This window comes from Dryobates pubescens, chromosome 6 (assembly GCF_014839835.1).
Source record: "Dryobates pubescens isolate bDryPub1 chromosome 6, bDryPub1.pri, whole genome shotgun sequence".
Taxonomy (NCBI): domain Eukaryota; kingdom Metazoa; phylum Chordata; class Aves; order Piciformes; family Picidae; genus Dryobates; species Dryobates pubescens.
In genome coordinates, this window is record NC_071617.1 from 32834321 (window position 1) to 32853652 (window position 19332).

The 19332-nt window shown below is 37.7% G+C and overlaps 1 protein-coding gene across 1 annotated transcript in view; it reads right to left on the reverse strand.

Annotated features, from left to right (window-relative positions):
* LYST (lysosomal trafficking regulator) overlaps positions 1–19332 on the reverse strand; it is a 74403-nt gene that overhangs the window by 35340 nt on the left and 19731 nt on the right. The window contains exons 6-19 of the mRNA XM_054162276.1: positions 17612–18629; positions 16721–16882; positions 16259–16415; positions 13501–13727; positions 12067–12133; positions 11181–11290; positions 9456–9879; positions 8354–8498; positions 7404–7577; positions 5717–5874; positions 4193–4383; positions 2525–2770; positions 856–1029; positions 213–362 (exon numbers count right to left, since the gene is read on the reverse strand). Of these exons, the coding sequence (XP_054018251.1) occupies positions 213–362; positions 856–1029; positions 2525–2770; positions 4193–4383; positions 5717–5874; positions 7404–7577; positions 8354–8498; positions 9456–9879; positions 11181–11290; positions 12067–12133; positions 13501–13727; positions 16259–16415; positions 16721–16882; positions 17612–18629 (3403 nt within the window). The remainder of the gene's footprint in view (positions 1–212; positions 363–855; positions 1030–2524; positions 2771–4192; positions 4384–5716; positions 5875–7403; positions 7578–8353; positions 8499–9455; positions 9880–11180; positions 11291–12066; positions 12134–13500; positions 13728–16258; positions 16416–16720; positions 16883–17611; positions 18630–19332) is intronic.

The window sequence follows — 19332 nt, forward strand, 5'->3', positions numbered from 1 at the left end:
TACCTGTATCAGGTTGGACTTGAGGTCTTTGAGGTCTCTTGAGGTCTCTTCCAACCTTGGTGATTCTGTGATAATGGCAACTTGATGCCACTAACAGCTAATTACTGACCTCTAACTGGAAAAATTATTTTCTGACTGCGTAATACTTTACCACTTTCTAAAACAGAAAACATTTTACTGTTCAACTTAAAATCCAACATGAAAGTTATTACCTTTGCTTTAGACCATATCTTCCAGTCAAGCAGCAGCTTTTCTAACAACTGAACATCTTGGATAACTGCAGTAGAATCCGTGTCAAGCATGAATTGCCCATTTTCATTTATATAAAGGATCTCATCACTGCAGCACCCTTCAAGAAGAGTCTTAAAGGAAGGGGAAATTATTTTGAATGTCATATGCTCAAAGGAGTACAGTTGTCCTATCAAATTCATCAAAAATTTTTAAAGAGACATTGATAGATATCTATACTTTCCATCTTGTCAGCTTCAAATAGCTGCTGAATTTAGTAACCCCACTAGAAGCATTGGAGATGCTTCGTTCACTAGTATAAAAGTTTATTGGAAAAGGTTTGAGTGTATTCAAATTTTTACTAATTGCTTACGAGTTTAAAGCTTACTTAAGATCTTTCTCAGAAAAAAAGTTGCTCCCTTCTCTGCATCTCCCGTGAAATCAGGGTCTTTCAACACTTCCTTTTTCTCCCTTACCTATCAAGAATTTGTAGTTCAAGGCAAAAACACTTAGACCACAAATTTGCTCCAAATCACTGTTCTGCCTTTCTGAAGGCAGCTTTCAATATAGAATTAAAATTAGAGGCAAGCTAACTTAGAACAAAATATCAGGTTTAAAGAGCATTACCTTCAGCATGCGAAATCCAACAATGCATTTTGGTTTGATCAACACTCGATGAATCATAGAATAGCCATTACAACTGCCCATCTCCTGTATTCTCTGTTGATTGTATTTTGTTAAAGATAGTATAAGTTGTAGTGCTAAAGCTTGAGTGTCTTCACAGCTGCTAATCTCTACAACCTGGAGAAAAGGAAAATTTAATAAAGCAGTTTAAATGAGATAAATTTAGCAAAAAGCCTTAAAAATACTTTGTTATAGTCTTAAACTGTAATTTCTGGATTAAAACTGCTTTAAAAAATTTGAGATTATGTACATAGCCTTCATTTTGCCTAACTGTGTACATTCAGATATTTTATCTGAAATGATAAAACTTACTGTGCTAAGAAAGTAAAAGTTTGATTACAGGAATCCCTTTTTCACAAGAAAACTACAACAACCCTGTTATAAATAAAATTTAAGTAGAAGGCACCAATATATTCTCACTCTACTACAAAGTCACAAGTTCATGACACATGTAAACCACTAGTAAGGATCAACTCTAGTCTGCCTGGAAAAGTATGTTTCCTATAATGTTTAAGGGAAGCTTTAAATTAAGATCCCTGAAGGTCTAGACTATCTCTGCCTGTAAGCATCAAACATTAGTTTTATTTTGTCTATAAAGAGAGAAGCAATTTCATAGATGCAGACCATGGATCATTTTCCCTTTTTCCTTCCTAAAATTCCTGAATTATTATTTTTACCAAAAATGTACAAGGAGGAAATCTTATATTAATGGAATTTCAGTTTGTACAGGTTATCTTACTGTTCACCTGTTAATTCTGCTGCACTCAGTTATACACATGTATACCTGTATTTTTTGACAGTTCTAGTGTTTGCTTGCTTTACTAAAGAGTCTACAGCATGAAATGTAGCACATACTTAGCATAAATTTACATAATACAGTCACATGAATAAGGATTTTTTCCTCAGATCTCACTACTAATGTTAAAATTATAGCAGGCAGTGTCTTCATAACCAGATATCTGTACACTTGACTGTCTCTAGTCCACACACCTTTCAGAACACTACTGTTGCCAGAGACATACAAAACAAACACGTTTTAGGGTTATCAATACATTAATACTTTGAATTAACCGTAGCACTTCAGAGACTCCTAGCACAAATAGTAGCCTCTCCATGTAAAGATTACAGTTAAATAGTAACTAACTTAAGGCTCATACCCTTAATACTTTTGTAATTACAATTACCCTTAGACAGAATAAGCCTTTAAACATGGCTGAATATTTCTATCAGAAAAGCTCTATTTATTACACTATGTAGCTGAACATTTATTCATATTTGTGTTGTGAATATCCCCCATCTAGAGATATGCAGTGATATACAATGCCCCTAAAAATAAATCTTTTGACATTTAGAAACCCCATCTCTAAATCAGAATGCAACACAATTATGTAAGAACATTATATAATCCATTTCAAACAATCACAATTCTAACAGCATCTGTATGATGCAGTCTGTGTTATGCCACAGGTATTTTCCATAAATTGTCTTTTTCTTAAAGAAATCAATTGCTTACTACAGCAAGGCAGTCAGAATATGTGATTTTGTACTCAAGATCCAAGGAAAATATTACATGGGAGAACACATGCATACCGCCCTTCTTCAATCTCCTTACCCTAGCAAAGAGGAATACAAATGCACCAGTTCCTCCTATTTCATGCAGTACACCCTGGAGAGTTTTATATTCAACAGGCTGAAGTGTTTTCAGGTGATGAGAGTCCAACACATTGCTCTGAACTTCTTTTGAACTGAAAGGTCTTTGAGAAGGTACAGTTTTAACTTGACCTTTCAGTCTAATTACAGGTTCATATATGGTGTACTGACCAGGGCAGCATGTGGTATAAACAACAGCAAGATTCTCCTGAAAGAAAAGAAGTTTAATTTTTTTTCCTCCCCCCAAAAAAGTTAAACAAACCAATACCCCCACTGCAAAAGACTAAATGCCACACACAAGAGCCACCCAACAGCAAGTAGCAGCCACTTTGGCAGTTCAATTCTACTTTACCATCAGCATGCTCTGAAGTTTCATGTGGATGCCAAAGGATTCCTAATTTTTAGCAAATGATGGAATAGCTACAGGACAGAACGATAAGAACTAAAAATCCACCAAGGACCTCCCTCTCACCCCCCAAAGAACTGCAACTATTATGACTAAAAACAGAGTTACAGAAAATTTCAAAGAAAATGCGGTATTGACAAATGGTTTCTCTTTCTAGGTGGTGAAGCCAAAATGCTATGCTTTCCAGAGTTCTCTAATTTTTTAAGTCTATCCTTTAATGAGCTTTGTCATAAGAGGATCTCAATGGTAAGTTTGATTACCGATGAAGGGGCTTAGATAGGTCAAAAATCAAAGCTTCTACAGAAAGTAACAGACTTACTTTCATGGAAAAAATGCAAAATAGTAATATTTGGGAAGCTATTTAAAATAGAGAAGTAATTGTATTTAAGGTACTGTCATTCTACACAAAAGCACAGAGATTAAGTCATCACTCAAGCCCACAATTCTCTCAGGTTACTTGGTATTTTCTAAAGCAAAATAAGCTTAAATGTTGCATGAGGAATTTGTTGGGCTTTTTACTTGTTCTATTCCTTCCTTCTTAACCTATTCAAAACTTAGTACCATTGTTTACATGGACCATACCCAGCCAGAATGACCCTTTGACTACAGCTACAGAACTGTTGTAGGACAAGATCTCTCTAGTGGAAACAATTCATACAGCAGGAATTAGCAGTGCATGAAGGCAATTCCCCAAACACATCAGGCTCCACTGATAGGAGAGGTTTATTTTGTTTGGGTTTTTTTTTCATATTTACACCTGCATCTGGCATAGCTGTTTCAGTCAGGAATGATGAGAAAAGCTAAGGTCTGCCAGATGGAAGTCTTTTGCTTTATTAAAGCCAGGTGAAACCTTTCTCCTCTCAGTTTTAACATTAAAAGGTTAACTTAACTGTCCTTGGTTACCTTCACACTAATGCAGAAAATAGTTATATATTCATCCTACAGCATTTGGAGGTGTCTGCTTATCTGATGGATTGAATATGCAGCATGCTCAAATATCTAGAAGTTGTCAGAATCCAATGCAAAGCAGGTCGAAATGGCCACCCAGGATGGAGTTCAGCTACCACTGGGATAAGTGGTAAGAACCCTGCACTGATTATAATGAGAGCTGGATTTTCTCCTGCCTGGTTTGAGGAAGTGAACAACTTTGGAAGGCAGCAGGAAATGTCTTCCCAATTTCATAGTTCTAAGACATTTAAAACCATTTAAAAAGTAGAAGCTTACAATTAAAGGCCCAACATCCACTTCCTTTTTTGCCATGAAGAGCTCCTTAATTTGTTCACATTGTAGAATCTCTTTACTTATGTACTTAGAACAATCAGTCGATGTTTTGCCATATTTACAAGGCATTACAGATGTGAAGTCTGGCCCACACGTGTACAAGTAAAATGCTTCCTCTGGTCCAATCTTTGCACCTAAAAGCCAGCAAAGAAGCTGTTAACTGTTCAGTGCAACAGAGCAAAAAAATCACACATTGGCTAGTAGAGTGCATCAGAGATCACTGGCTGTTTTTCATAGTCCCTGCTGATGGAAAACAAGCCCAGTATTTTCTGTTAGCTGCTGTAGATCAGTGACTTCTGACATATCACAGGCCAAATCGATTCAGTGGCAACCAAGACCAAGTCAGGAGAATGATCTGTACCAACTGTACATGGAATGCAAAGTCAAGAGTGGTACACAGAAGGAGCCTAATCTGCAATGTACAGATATGTGACAAGTATAGAGCAGTAAATCATATGCCCTCTGGATATATCAATTATGCTGGCTGTAGGCACATGGCAATCAGACCATGTATATTCACCAGGTGGAGCTTACATTCATGACAAGTGCCTCACCTACAGCCTGCACAAATACACTGCATGTACACACACAATGCCTGCATGCACCACAGACTTGCAAACTGATTTCACTTCTGTAGTAGTGCTGAAGTTCTTCACCATGAGTGTGGTGAGACACTAGAACAGGTTGCCCAGGGAAGTGGTGGAAGCCCCATCCCTGGAGGTTTTTAAGGCCAGGCTGGATGTGGCACTGAGCAACCTGATCTAGTGTGAGGTGTCCCTGCCCATGTTAGGGGGGTTGGAACTAGATGATCCTTGAGGTCCCTTCCAACCCTGACAATTCTATGACAGGACCACTGCACATGAATAAATGCCTGATGACGACCAGCAATGTTCCAGCCTTCAGCACTAAGCAAACACTCAGAAGTCCTGGACAAAGCTTTCCAAAGAGGGAGGTGAACTATACCTCTAAGAAAACCCCAAAGTAACTCCATCAGTTTCAGGAACAAGCATGCTTAACTCAAGAGTATTCAGGAGTTAAGACATATTTTAAAGCACACACAAAATTTAAAGTAATTTGAAACTAGCAGTTTAGAAGCAGATATGTGAAATCAATTTTCCAGTTGGGAGAGATTAAGTCCTTAAGAAAAAAAACAGAATAAGTACACTCTCTCAGGTATTAGTTAAAAAAAAAAAAAAATTAAAAAATGAAAACAACAGTGAAATAACTGGAACTGCCAATCCCAGCACTGAAGAAAGCAGAAGGATAGTGCCAGAGGATCACACTCGAGAAGTGCCAAATAGTGAAACATTTGCCTACTTCTCCCTATATATTATGCTTGTAAGAGATGTACTGTTCCTTTCATTTTTTTAAAATAAGCTATTAGAGTAAAACCAAATTAAACCTTTGATTGTGAAGATGGAAGAGTAAATGAAGACTTATTCAAGGAAAAAAAGCATACAAAAGTACCATTAAATAGAAGCAGATTTCCAAGATCCCATCTACCCGATAACCGAAGCAGTTCTTCTTGAGATGTACAATGGCCAATCATACAAAAGGTTTTATTGCTGTCAGATGACAAGCTTGATTTCCTTGGTAGTGAGTAATCTAAATTAATCTCACATTTCCTAAAAACACACATAAAGAAACAAGTTTAAGAAGTGATCAGAAGAGCTACAGTAGTTATCTTAGACTTAGGATAGATTTCTATATTTAGTAGATAAGAGGCCATGCTGTACCAACATTAGATTAGTAATATCAACTTAAAGTCCTAGGCATCTTAAAACTCGGTTACATAATAATATATGTATTAAAATATTGAACAGAAGAGTCGCAACTAGCTTTGCCATACAGTGAAGATTTTCTGGATCTGAAGTTCCTGCATCCTTCCCTCCCTCCTCAAAGAAGAGGCTGTATATAACACTATGCACACTTCTAAAATATCATAAATCTTCAAGAATTTCTATTATTTCTAAAAAGCCTTTGACTATGCTAATGCACATCATGAAAACTGTTGGTAACGTATGCTGGAAAATACCATGCTGAGGATTTGCTCATACCAGGGAACATTGTCAGTAGGCATTTACATAAATAGACCAATTGTACTGTAAAGGCCATTTGAAGCTTCCTGGAAGACCCTAACTTGGTAAACTGGCAAATACCTCTCTTAGTATAAAGGGGCCTCATTAACTGCAAGGGTGGAGAACATTGTAGTAGTATTAGTTCCCCTTTTATCTCCATATTTGGATTTCATTGCATATCAGCATGCACAGGCAGGGCAGAAATCAAGTTGCTTAAACACTAACTCCACATAGTTTCCAGAACAAAGTGAAACGAGTTTTATACTTCATAATTCCAGCTTTAACTGATGGAAGAAAAACTGCACAACAGCTTTTTTCTGCCCCCTAGATGTAGCTTTAGGATTGCTTTTCATAATGTTGCCTGATTACTAACCAAATTCTAGAAGAATAGTAAAGAGTTTTGCATCTGATTGTTTTACCACATAGCATTTTGACCACCAGCTTCGTATCTGGGACACGAAGGAAGTCTTAGTCTGGACTCCAGCAACAAATGATAAAAACTGTGATATTGAATGAATTCCTTTTTCTCTAGCCAATTAGTATTTCATGCAGGCACAGGCCTGCCCAGCCTTGCATCAGGTACCTAATTTTTGAGCATGGACCTTAAGTTTTCAGTGGATGAAGTAGTACTTTCTTGTCCAAAATATTTTAACTTCTCCCTATTTCTCTCAGTGGAGCAAAACACCTGCCTTCTCTCCATCTCCTCTTCATTCCTACTTTTCAACAATATCTAGCTATATCATAATTCAGATTCTTAACCAGAAACATTGTGCCTACTACCAATTCATATCATAGCTTTATTTAGATCTTACCCAAAATAAAGAGAATTTCTACAATAATTTACATGTGATGGAAAAAAAACCCCACTGATGTCCATGGTATGAACTAAAGATTCTCCAAGCAATCACAACAATTCTGGATATTTCTAGGGAATTCTGGAGTAAGGCCCTTCCCCTACCCCCAGGAGACTACTCAACCATAACTTCAAATTGCACCAACACACTGCAGATGTTTTTCTACCACAGAACATCTTTTTTAAAAGGTAAGTACCTAGGTGCAACCAGTGTATACTTTACCTGTGACCAGAAATCCATAGCAACAGTTTTCCATGGATATTTTTCTTGCCTTCTGGCTGCTGCAGGTAGGTTACTGCCAAATGCTGCCACCTACCCACAAGGAAAACATTCTCTGGAGATTCAGCTTGTGCTAGTAGACCAGCTTTCATCTCATCATTTGGATCCATGCACATGCTATGAATACAACAGAGAAGGAAAAAAGCAGTTTGTGTGTGTTTCCAAATTTGCATTTTAAGCTCCAAACCTGATTTAAAAAAAAATTTTTTTTAAACCTCAGTGACCAAGACTGCATTCTTTAACTTACAGAGAAAATATTTTTTGTCACAATTTTATACATAGAGTGCTCAGCATAACCTAGGGAATTGCTCACATTAGCGTTTCAGCTTATTTAGTTTGTTTGCATGAATCTAATTACATTTAAGATACGGATATTAGCTTTGTTTTACAAAGAAGTTAATTTTCAGTTTATTGAAACAATGTTGTGAAACAGTGTTCTGAAGCTGCAGCTTTAGATGCATTTTATGAGAGCAAAATTTGGGCCAAAATATGTTCAGAAGATTAAAACTGAAATTGTCACTTACAGCAGATTCCACACCTGGGGTGTGAAAAAACTACGGCTACAAAAGCATTTATCTTCACACATTTGTGTTGTTTCATTAATACTTGAATTGCTACTTTGCATTGCTTTGGTTTTGACTGATCTTTCATCTTACTGCAGACAAGTGTTCATATACAGCTGCAGGAAACATCCAAGACTAGAGTCTAACATTTTAAGCAAGTACTCATGTAAAATGGTATGCAATAAACTTGCTTGATGTTGCCATAGCTGTACAAGCTGACTCAATTGAAAAAAGATTATTTCTCTGCTCTCCCCAGTATTATCTGTAAGCTGCTACTGGAAGTAACAATGCATATGTTCACAAGACTGCTTTTAGACTAATACACCATACCGAAATATGAACGCTCCAGTGTTCAAGTCTGCCCAGACTTGTATCATCAGTGCCTTGGAACCCAGTGAAATTATATGAACACAGCCATCTTTAACGAGTTTGTCTCCCAGGCTTAGGTATTCCATTCCTAGAGACTTCACTTCTTCTAGAAAAATAAACATGTTTATACAGAATTACAATCCAATAAAACAATGCCTATTCTACTAGCTATCAAGTTTGAAAAGAAATATTTCAGGTACTGCAAAGTATTGGTTGAGAATTGTTTTGTTTAGTTGGGAGGTTGTGGGTTGGGTTTTTTTGTTTGTTCATTTTGTACTGGGGAGGGGAGGAGGATTGTTTTTTGTGTTTTGGTTGGTTTTTTCCAAGTGAGCTGACTAAAGCCCCTCCTCTTACTCAAATACAGTAAAAAAGTACAGTAAAAGGTATTCCAAGTCTTGTCACTGGGAGGTATTTTAAGTAATTGAAGGAATTTTCCCTCCTGTGAATTCTAATCCAAAAGATTCTATTCAGAAGAGTTTGGGAGCAAGGAGGTCTCTACAAAAGCATAAGCAGAGAAACGTAAAGCTATTGACATAGACTGACACACACACAAGAAAAGTCACAGAGGATTTACACCGAGTCAGCCTCAGGCTCTGACTTGGTAGATTCAGAGCATCTTTAACTAGAGTTCCAAGACTTAAACCCTAAATCACAGAGATTTACTAGATCTGATAAAGAGAAAGAAAACGTAAACACTTCTTTCATCAATCAACAAGACCAATAAACTGGAGAGCAGTCTTGTTCCATGATCTTTCAGCTGCAGCATTTAATATTGTCTTCATCAAAAGAGGAAGTAGCATAAAAAGACATTCTATTTGTTCACAAATTAAATGAGAACACTAGATTTCTAAGGAAGTAGGAATTAATCTAACCTAAGGACAAAGGCTGGAAAATATTACCTTGAAAAAAAGATTACAACTCCTGTTTAATATCTTAAGAAAAAACAAGATGTTTGAAAAAAATAATAAATCAACCTTTCGCATATGGCACATCGATTAGTAATACTTGCAACCAGAATCCTCCAGTGCTGCCTAAATAGAAACAGGAACTTCTGTATCCTCACCTGTGCTGTCAAAGCTGTTCTCTCTTACAGTTATCACTCTGCTTTTTCTCTTGAATTTTTTCCCTTGTTCTGCTGTATTTTCTGTTTCATGAGCATACTCCAGATGAAACCACAGTGAGAAACTGAAGCCTTCAGACATGTGCGGCCAACAGTTTTGTCCAACTAAAGGTAAGTGAATTGGGGCTACATGCCAAGACGAAAGCAGCTGGTGACTCAAGTTTTCACCATCTGCCTCTTTCTTATTTTGTAAAAATTTAGTTTTTTTTAACAGTCCAGTAGTTTTGCTGTTGGAATTGCTAGCAGCTTTTTGTGATGAACTACTACTCAAGTTTGCGCCATGTAGCAAAGGAAAGGCAAGGTACTGTAATGGGTTCATATAAATATTAGCTTCTATGATCTTCAATACACCCTTGAGCAGTATCTCCTAGAAGAAATAAACAAATGAGAATAGAATAAAATAAAACAAACTGTTTATACAACGTAGTCAAATGTCATCTAACTGAACTGAACCCCAGTCTTCATTTGAGTTTGGAGGTTTTCCCAAGGGAGCGGGATTCCACATCCAAACATGCACAATTACAAAGTAGGGAGCAGCAACATTGACAGGCATAACCTAACAGTTCTGAGGATTTAGTCAGGGCAAATCAATCTTTAAGTCGCTATCCTTAGGAAGCAGCTCAACCACAGTAGGTGGTCGTTCCACAATCTCATCTCACATTTGTTATGTGCCAACAGATTAATTTACACCTCAGCAACAGACTACACCTTCTACCCCATGTTTGAGACTGGTCATGAATGCACACAGGCCAGCACTTTATTGCACCATCAGTAACAAAAACAGCTGAGCCCTTGAAATTAAATAAATAAGAGTCTCTAGCTACTTAACCACTTATTTCAAGAAACTTTGAAAGGCTGAATTCTGTCTCCTTGCTTGTTTTGGTACTATTTCAGACTTCACAGTATTATGGTTTTTATTTCCTTCCACTCTTTTTTTGAGTGTTTCTTACAGACTTACACACAAACCAACAGATAGATATTTCAGCAGCATATCCCACAACAGCAGTAGATTCCAGAATGACATAAACCAGCTTAAGAGTTTTGAAGTCATTCTTGCTGCTAAAGCATTGCTGAAACAGCACGATGCCTTATAACTTTGAAGGAATGACTTAGAATTCTACAATACTACAATGTTCTGTCATCAGAGGACACAGTCTCAGGCTGCACCAGGGGAGGTTTAGGTTGGATGTTAGTAAGAAGTTCTATACAGAGAGAGTGATTGCCCATTGGAATGGGCTTCCCGGCGAGCTGGTGGAGTCATCATCATTGGAGGTGTTCAGGAGGAGAGTTGATGGGGTGCTTGGTGCCATGGTTTAGTTGTTTAGGTGGGTTGGATGCGATGATCTTGAAGGTCTCTTCCAACCTGGTTTATTATTATTATTGTCCATAACCACAGTGCCAGTCTCCTCAATCAGAATCTTATTTTTCTGTGTTGTAAAGTGCCCAGGACTTTAAAGGCACTTCAAACCCCTCTCATCTCCTATGTTTTTTTTTTATACTTTAAGAATTATTTCAGAAACTAAGTTTTGTTTTGATCAGTTAGAATGTTGCTCTAGTATTGTCTTTATTTTTCTCAAATACTTAGATACAGAAGGATTCTTTTTTTTGCTTTTGTTTCAGTTTTCTCAGCGAGCCTCTGAGTTTTGCTATGTGCTACTCCATACATACCGTACAAGGTGTCTTCTCCAAAAATATCCTCAGAAGAAGAGTTAGCTCCTCTGAACTGGTCTGTGAACTCATCAATGAGACTAACAAATCTACCAGCACCATTTGACAGGCTAAAAGTAAGGAGACAAAATAATAATCTTGAAAAACATTTTTAAAAGTCTTCACACATAATACTAAAGAATATGATTTTTTAAAGACTAACTTTGAATTCAGAGTATTTATGAAAATATTTCAAATTCAGGAAGCAGTAGCAATTACAAGAGGAATTCTACAGAGATCCAACAGTAGACCCTGACACTGTAGTTCAAAATTTCTTTGAAAGCATCCAGATGGCTATACAAAGTCTGGCTCCTAGGTTTGCAAAGTGGAGTCTGAAAGTCTGGGAACCTAGCATCTGCATTGCAAAGGCTCTCCCCACAAAGCCAGAGATCAAAGTCCTGGAATGGGTTTACATCATCTGCTATGGAGCAACCTCATTATGTGAAGCTACCTTAGGGCAAGCTTTCATTTGCTTCCACATCCTTGGATTAGATAGCTGTTCTCTCTCGATGAGAAATAAGACATCACTAAGACTTCTGTCGCAAAGAAAATTTCAAATAGAAAGTTACATTGTGAGTCTGATGCTATCAGTGAGAAATGATACTTTTTAAGCCATGATTGTTAACATCGTCACCCTAGGGTTTACGATTTCAACTATCATTTTCAGATTTGCCAGTATGTGTTTAAATAGCAGATTTCCACTAGCTCAGAAATGTCTCCGTATTTACACATCAGTTGAGCCCTTGTCACAGGTTAAAGAAGCAGCTGCATAAATTCACACATGCCATTGTGTGTACACATTGAGTTATAAAAAACAGTATTTAAGTTGTTTAAACCTTTAACTCACCGTGAAAACTAGGCTCTGTTTGTGTCAATATATTCAGAAATCCTCCCAACAGATGTTTAACAGCTCCCTGTTAAAAACAGTACAGGGAAAATTATCTGAAGGATATACAGCAGCTCAAAGAATCAAGAAATATTTTCTTGCAAACTATTGTCTACTATCATGTTTTTTTAACATTTGCTAATGAATATTCTTTCATGTTCTGTACAATTCAGTTGCAGAAGAGACTTTGAAATCCAAATTATTCTAGAAAGAAACCTTTGAGCCATCATCAGTTCAGCAGCTGAGATCTCCCTCCTGCACTCTAACAAAATTACAGGATTTGACAGGTTGTGACAAAACAGAGCATGTTGGTATGTAGTGGTGCAATACTGAAAGAAAATTCTACCTTTTAACAAAGGATTACTTTAAAGAATAACTACCCAAAAAATAAAGAATAACCCCCCCACACACAAAAAAAATCATCCTGCCAAAAACACATCTTAGTTATGGGTAATTGGAGAAATCCTTAATTAAAGACATGCAAAATCTCTAAACTGATTGGTTTGATAGCTTGATCTCTCTAAATGATACTGAAGAACAATGAAAAGGAGATTATTTTGGCTGTAAGTAATTTCATGTGTTGAAATTCAGAAAAAAGGGAAGGTGTGCTAGTGATTAAAGCTAATAATTCACACAAAGAACTGAAGAACTAGAATAAAATAATGTTTTCCTTTCCTATCTTTAGTTTAGGCTGCAAAACACTAACTTTGCTTCCCAAATAACTGTATAAACAAGCCCCTCAAGCTTAGATTACTTAGCCATATTTTTCTCTTCTTCAAAAGAGGTATATGCAATTATTAAAAAGGAAAAGCCTACTAACCATGAGAAATTCTGAAGAAGGAAGATATCAACATATGCATAAATAATTTCTAATAGGAAGGATAAAAGCATGAAGTGTTTTTGAGGTACATCAGAGTTTTAAAAGGCACATCCTGAATACCTGTACATTTAGAATATTTACATATAAACATGCAGAAGGTGGTATGGGGTTTTTTTACTGTTGTTTGTTTGAGGTTTCTGGAGTGTGAGGTTTTTTTGTGTGTGTTTGAGGTTGTTTTTTTTTGCTGCAGTTGTTCTGGTTTATTGGTGTTTTTTCCAGTGGCCTGATGGTCATTAAATCTGTGTCTATAGATTTAGTGTTTGAACAGCCTCTGTAAGCTAAGCTAACTGTGAAACGCACAAGCTTTGCGGATCAGATATCTTTCAATACATTAGTTAACTGTAATGTCTGGAAATTATTGCCAGCTGCACTGCATTTATCAGTCATTTATATTTTTTTCAGGTCTTACCAAGTGTCGTACATACCAAGTGAGAATATTTCTGAGATCACTCTAGTAGGTATAATTTAAAACTAAAAGGTATACAAATGCTGTCCCCCTTGTTTAATATTTTTACCTGTTCTATAAGTAGAGTGGCGTTGCTCTCCTTCTGGGTGATGATTTTCAGGCAGCTTTGGAAGACGTGAGCAAGCACCTCTAAACTTGCATTACCAGCTGAAAGCAAGTTTAATTCTAGCATGCATATTTCAGGATACATTAATTCTCCTTGATTGATGTTTTCAGCTAGGTTATTAAAATAACCTGAAGGACCAGTACATCCTGGTTCTGCCTTTGTGTCTGCTCCTGAAAGAAGACGTTTGTCTCAGTGAAACTTACTCAGTTGAATACAGTTAGCATGATTAAAGTAGAATATCCAACAACATACTATCTTCAACTTTCTCACTGGTACTAAACAAAAACAGTCACTAGCTTCTAATCAGTTTTCAGAAGTTAGCATAATCTTCTATTCTGCTTTGGATTTTCAAGTTTTTTTCTGCTGATACAGAAGGGGAAGGATGCAGTTTCTCCCATTACATGCTCTTAAATTATGTGCCTTCATTTCCTGGGAACTGGAGACATGGTAACAGTGAAATATACAAATCTTGAAACATGACCCTAAAATCATTGTGATGGAGCCTCGAGCTTCTACACAAAAACTTTGAGCTTGCCAAGGAAAAAATAAAATAATTGAAGCTTTTCTCCTATGTAAAAAGGTTGGGGGAAACACTTGTCTACTTATTTGACTCAGAAAATGCATGTGATAGCATAGGATAGAATATCTGCGAGACAGTCAAAAAAAAGTCTACACCATTTAAGCCTCTCTTGTTACATCTTGGAAAGGCTTTAAAACACCAGTTACAAAATGTATTTGGTACAGACATGTCTTATGCAAACATTTCATGGGAGTATTTCAGGTTAAACTTCTAATTTAGAAATGCTTTTAAAATGTTTTATATCTGTTGATAAGGCCTAGTCAAACAGCAACAGATGAATTAAGCACTATTAAAGGCCGGTTTGGCTCATGCTGACCTCACACAAAAGTGTAAGTATCCAAATATTCATCACAAAGGAAAAAAAATTGAAACAAATCCATGCTCAAAATGAATTACATGAACAATACAGCAGGAGGTGTGCACATCAGTTGTTGAATGATTACAAGAGAGGTGTTTTCTATCACAAGGGTGCTATCACAAGTCAAACAAAGCACACAATTGGGAAAAGCCAGCACAGATTCACCAAAGGCAAATAGTGCTTGACAAACCTGATCATCTTCTACAACAAAGTCACCTTCTGAGCCGATGTGGAGGGGTGAACATCTACCTGGATTTCTCCACAGCCTCCCTCCACAGAAACTCACGTGTTAGTCTAGACAAGGGGTCTGCACAGTGGTTGGGGTTCTGGCAATCTGTCACAAATGTGGTCAGGGGATTAATAGTGTGCCCAACGATGTTTAATATCTTCAGAAGTGATCTGGATGATGGGATCAAGCGTACTTTGATGAAGTTTGACAATTATACTAAACAGTGGGGAAGTGAACGCTTTACAAGGGAAAGCCACCCTGCAGAAAGACCTAGATAGGTTGGAACAGTGGGCTAACAAGAACCTTATGAAGTTCAGTGAGAGCAAGAATAAAGTCTTGCACCTAGGAAGACATAATCCAAGAGTGTAGCACAGGCTGGAATCTACTTGCTTAGGAAGTCTAGAGAGCAGCTGTAGATAGGGACCTGAGGGTCCTGGAGGACAATGAACTCCAGGGAAAAGCATGTTGCTGCAGCAAAGAAAGCCAAAAAGCTGCCAAGAAACAAACAAAGACATGCTAGAGCGTGTAGAGAAATGCTATGTAAATGATCAAAGAATCAATGAACAGTAGAGGCTGGAAAGGACCTACAGAGACCATTTACTCAAACCCTTCTGCTAAAGCAAGGTCACCTAGATCAGGTTGCATAGGAACACAAACAAGTGGGTTGTGAAAGTCTCCAGAAAAAGGAGACTCCACAACCTCTCTATCATCCATTGCTCTGTAACCCTCAGTTAAAGTTTTTCCTTATGTTTAAGTGAAAAGGACTGGAAAGCCTGCTGAGAAAAGTGGATTTGTTCAACCCTGAGAAAAGGCTTAGCAGAGACCTTATGACCATGTTCCAGTATTTAAAGGGTGGTTACAAAGAAGATGGAGATAGCCTTTTTACAAGGAGTCACATAGCAAAGACAAAAGCTAATGGGTAAAAGTTACTCATGGAATAACTTGATTGGAGACAACAGGAAGGTTTTCCACAATGATAACAATCAGTTATTGAAACAATCTCTCCAGGGAAGTGGTGAATTCCCCAGCACTGGGCACTTTTACCAAGCAGCTGGACAGGGTGAGAGGCTACTATGTCTAGACCATCCTTTAGCCAAGAACAGTTGGTCCATATGATGCCAGTATTCTATAATGCCTTCCAACCTTACATTCTGTGATATAGTTAGACTTGTACTTTTTTTACAAGATTGTTACAATATTGAATATTAAATTCAGCATTGGTTTTCAAACAAACTACTAATAAGCAACACTGAAGAAAACTGCTGCCAGACCACAATAACACATTTGAGCTTCAGGACTTCAGAGCAGTCATAAGTCAAGACAACCAAGGCAGAACAGCTCCTGTAACACTCAGGAAGAATATTCTACATCTCTTTATCTGTAGCTGCATTTTACTGGAAGTAAAGAAGTTAAACTATTTCTATCTTTTATATGCCTCTGATGCTCACTTTATTTCTGTACATCTCAGAAGACAAGCAAGCTTTGCTATGTCATAAAGACAGCTTATTTATTTATTTGGAAAGTTCCTATTTACCTTCATTCTTGGTTTCACTGTCATCAGGGTTACTTTCACTATCTGCTTCATATCCTTCCTCTTCAGCAAAGAGTTTAAGACTACAGCATTGTGATTCTTCAGTTTCTTCGGAAATGTCTCCAGGCTGTAACACAGGCTCCTTTTCAGTGTAATGGCTCTGTATAACACATCAAGCATATTTACCACCTTCAGTCAGAAAAGCAACTAATTTAGAACCTTTCAGATCTCTATTTTCTCCAAATCTACAAACAACAAACCCAACTGAGCAAACAGTGAGGGTGGTAAGACACTGGAACAGGTTGCCCACATGTTCAAGGCCAGGTTGGACAGGGCCTTGAGCAACCTAGTCTAGTGAAAGGTGTCCCTGCCCACAGCAGGTGGGCTGGAACTATGTGACCTTTGAGGTCCCTTCCAACCCAAGCCATTCAAACATCCAGAATTCAACTAGTTGGTGCTTCATACCTTTTCTGGTTTTTCTTCAGAATGATCCAGATCATCAGCAAAAGAGCCCAATGCAACACGAAGTAATGAATCAAACAGAGGCTTTGCCAAGTCAGTTTCTATGACTTTTGATTGAGCAAGCTGCTCTCTTACTTGAAGCAAGATATCACTCACACTGGTATTCTGTATTTTGGAAGAGACAAACATTTTGATTCATGCTATTCTGTTTCGGCTACCACAAGTGATCTAATACTTGCATTTAAGACTTTCCCTCATCCACTCACACTAATCTGATTCCTCAGCTAGAACCATCAAATTTATCCAGTACCTTGCAATAAATGCTCTCTAGAACTACCTGAAAGGAAGCTGTAATGAGGTGGGGGTTGGTCTCTTCTTCCTTTCTCTCACTTGATACTAGGGAAAAAATGGCCTGAAATTATGGCAGGGATGGTTTAGATTTTGGATCAATAAAGTAAGCAAGGTAAAAATCTCATCCATCCTGGACCAATTTGTCCCTCTGGAAGGCTTTCTCCCAGCCTCCAAGAAGCAGGGAACTGACATAAATACAGATCCAGCCCAAAAGAACAGAAGACAAAGGTCATGTTGAAGAACAAGCAAAGGGGTCAAGATACTCACTAGCATCCTACTGAATATAAAATTGACAAGTGTGAAAATTCTTCTTCAGAAACAGCAGCTGCCAGTTTGTTTGTCCACCCATTTCCGCCTTTTCATGCCTGCTGACCACTACTAAACACGTCATTTAATTGTGTGCCTTCACTGCTACACAAAAAATATAGTACCTTAGCAACAGCATAAGCTTTTTCCATCTCAGAGAACTTTTGCCTAAGTTACTGTTAAAATAGTGCATGTAATAAATATGACTAAAGCAAACCAAGGGAAGTTGCACAGTACCTGGTGAAACGTCTCCACTTCCGTCTTCTGCTGCATGGTGCTTGCACTGTGCAAGCATATTGTCAGCAGGGCTTCTAGCAGTCTGATACCTTGAAGTGCCCACTCAGTCTCATCTCTTACAAAAGTCTTTATCCCTTCAAGATTGTCAACTGCAGTAAATGAAGAGTGTTCTCTACTCAAAGAGCTGTCACAGGAAACGCATTCAGGCACCAGCTGTTCTTCACCAGCAAGAATGTCAGAACTATCAAGTTCCAATTGTGTCACCTCTCCACTTTTAGCCAACTGAACAGAGTCATCCTTGCTGAGAAGATCACCATGTAAACTTCTGCTGCTTTCACTCAACACCTTCTTCTTTTCTAGTTCCACTTCCTTGCTTTTTGCAAGTTTCTGAATCACCAGAATTAGTAGTCTATAGCATGCTTGAAAGCCTCCAAGTCTATGGAACTGTCTCTGGAAAACTGAACTATACAAGTAGATGCGACGACACATGGTCCAAATATCTGCAGCCCTGTGAATATGTTCCAGAGAGGGCAAAGTGAGGCTTTCCAGGGACAGATATGGTAATTTGTGGCCTAATGGTTCGCTAGCTGTACTGTCATACCCTGAAGTATCCTCAGAGTCATTAGCTGAATCCAGGTCACCATCTGCTTCTTTACTGACACACAAAAAAGCAACACAGAGGAACAGGTTTATTGTGTTGATGTGTATATCTTGGCTTGCAAACTTTTTCTTTTTTGGGTAAGCCTCTTTCAATCCTGCATAAAACTTGCTTAGGCTTTGAGGAACTTCTGAAACAGCATGCTGGCTACAAAAAGAAGCAGGCAAGTCAGGCACAGACTCCTTTTGATCACTCTTCAGGTCTTCCAGTTCTGGTATCACTTGCTCTTTCTCCTGATCACCAAGGCAGAGCATCAGAGTCTCTAAGACTTTCAAAGAATGGCTCCTCAAAGCATCTATGTAGTTTAACTCAGTCATTTGGTTCACTCCATTACAACTCAGAAACAAGTCTCTAATCAGCCTGCAAGAGAAAGCAAATAAATTAGCCACAAATTGATATAGTTTAGACGACATACATTATTCAAAAATAACATTCTGTTGTACATACCTAAGTAACACCAAGGACTACAGTAAGTGCTATAAATTACTGTAAACTGTAAATTAAAGAGAGGAGGGACTTGTTTGTAGTACTCTAGATTCAAGTAAGCATCATCCAGCTGGTAGCAGAAATTCAAAATTCTACTTACTCAAGATATATGTAGGAAACACTAATTAAGCTCTAAAATGCAGACCATAGATGTATGGCATTCAAAACATTAAAAGTGTTCAAGCTTTGTGACACTCGTTAGCAGTACTTCTTTCCCCTACCTTCTTATGAACAATTAAAACCAGTAAACTTCTTTATTTCTCCCAGTTTTATGACTTCACCAGAAAGTGGAGATTCTTTTGCCAATAAACTCTTAAGTTTTAAGGCATTTTAATAGGTGCAGTATATTTCAGATGGAATTCAGGAATACCTTGCAAGCACAGATTTATTTGTGCAATTGTTATGCCAGGATGTCCAATGTTAAAAATAATTAAATCCATATTTGTTTCCAAGTATTTTTCCCTTATTTCTGCTCCTCAAAAAGAGTTAATACAGAATTTGGAGTATGGATGTGTAAGATTCTTAGTGTACTATGTTTGCTCGCAAGCATGCACACTCCTTACCCTTCCATCTCCTT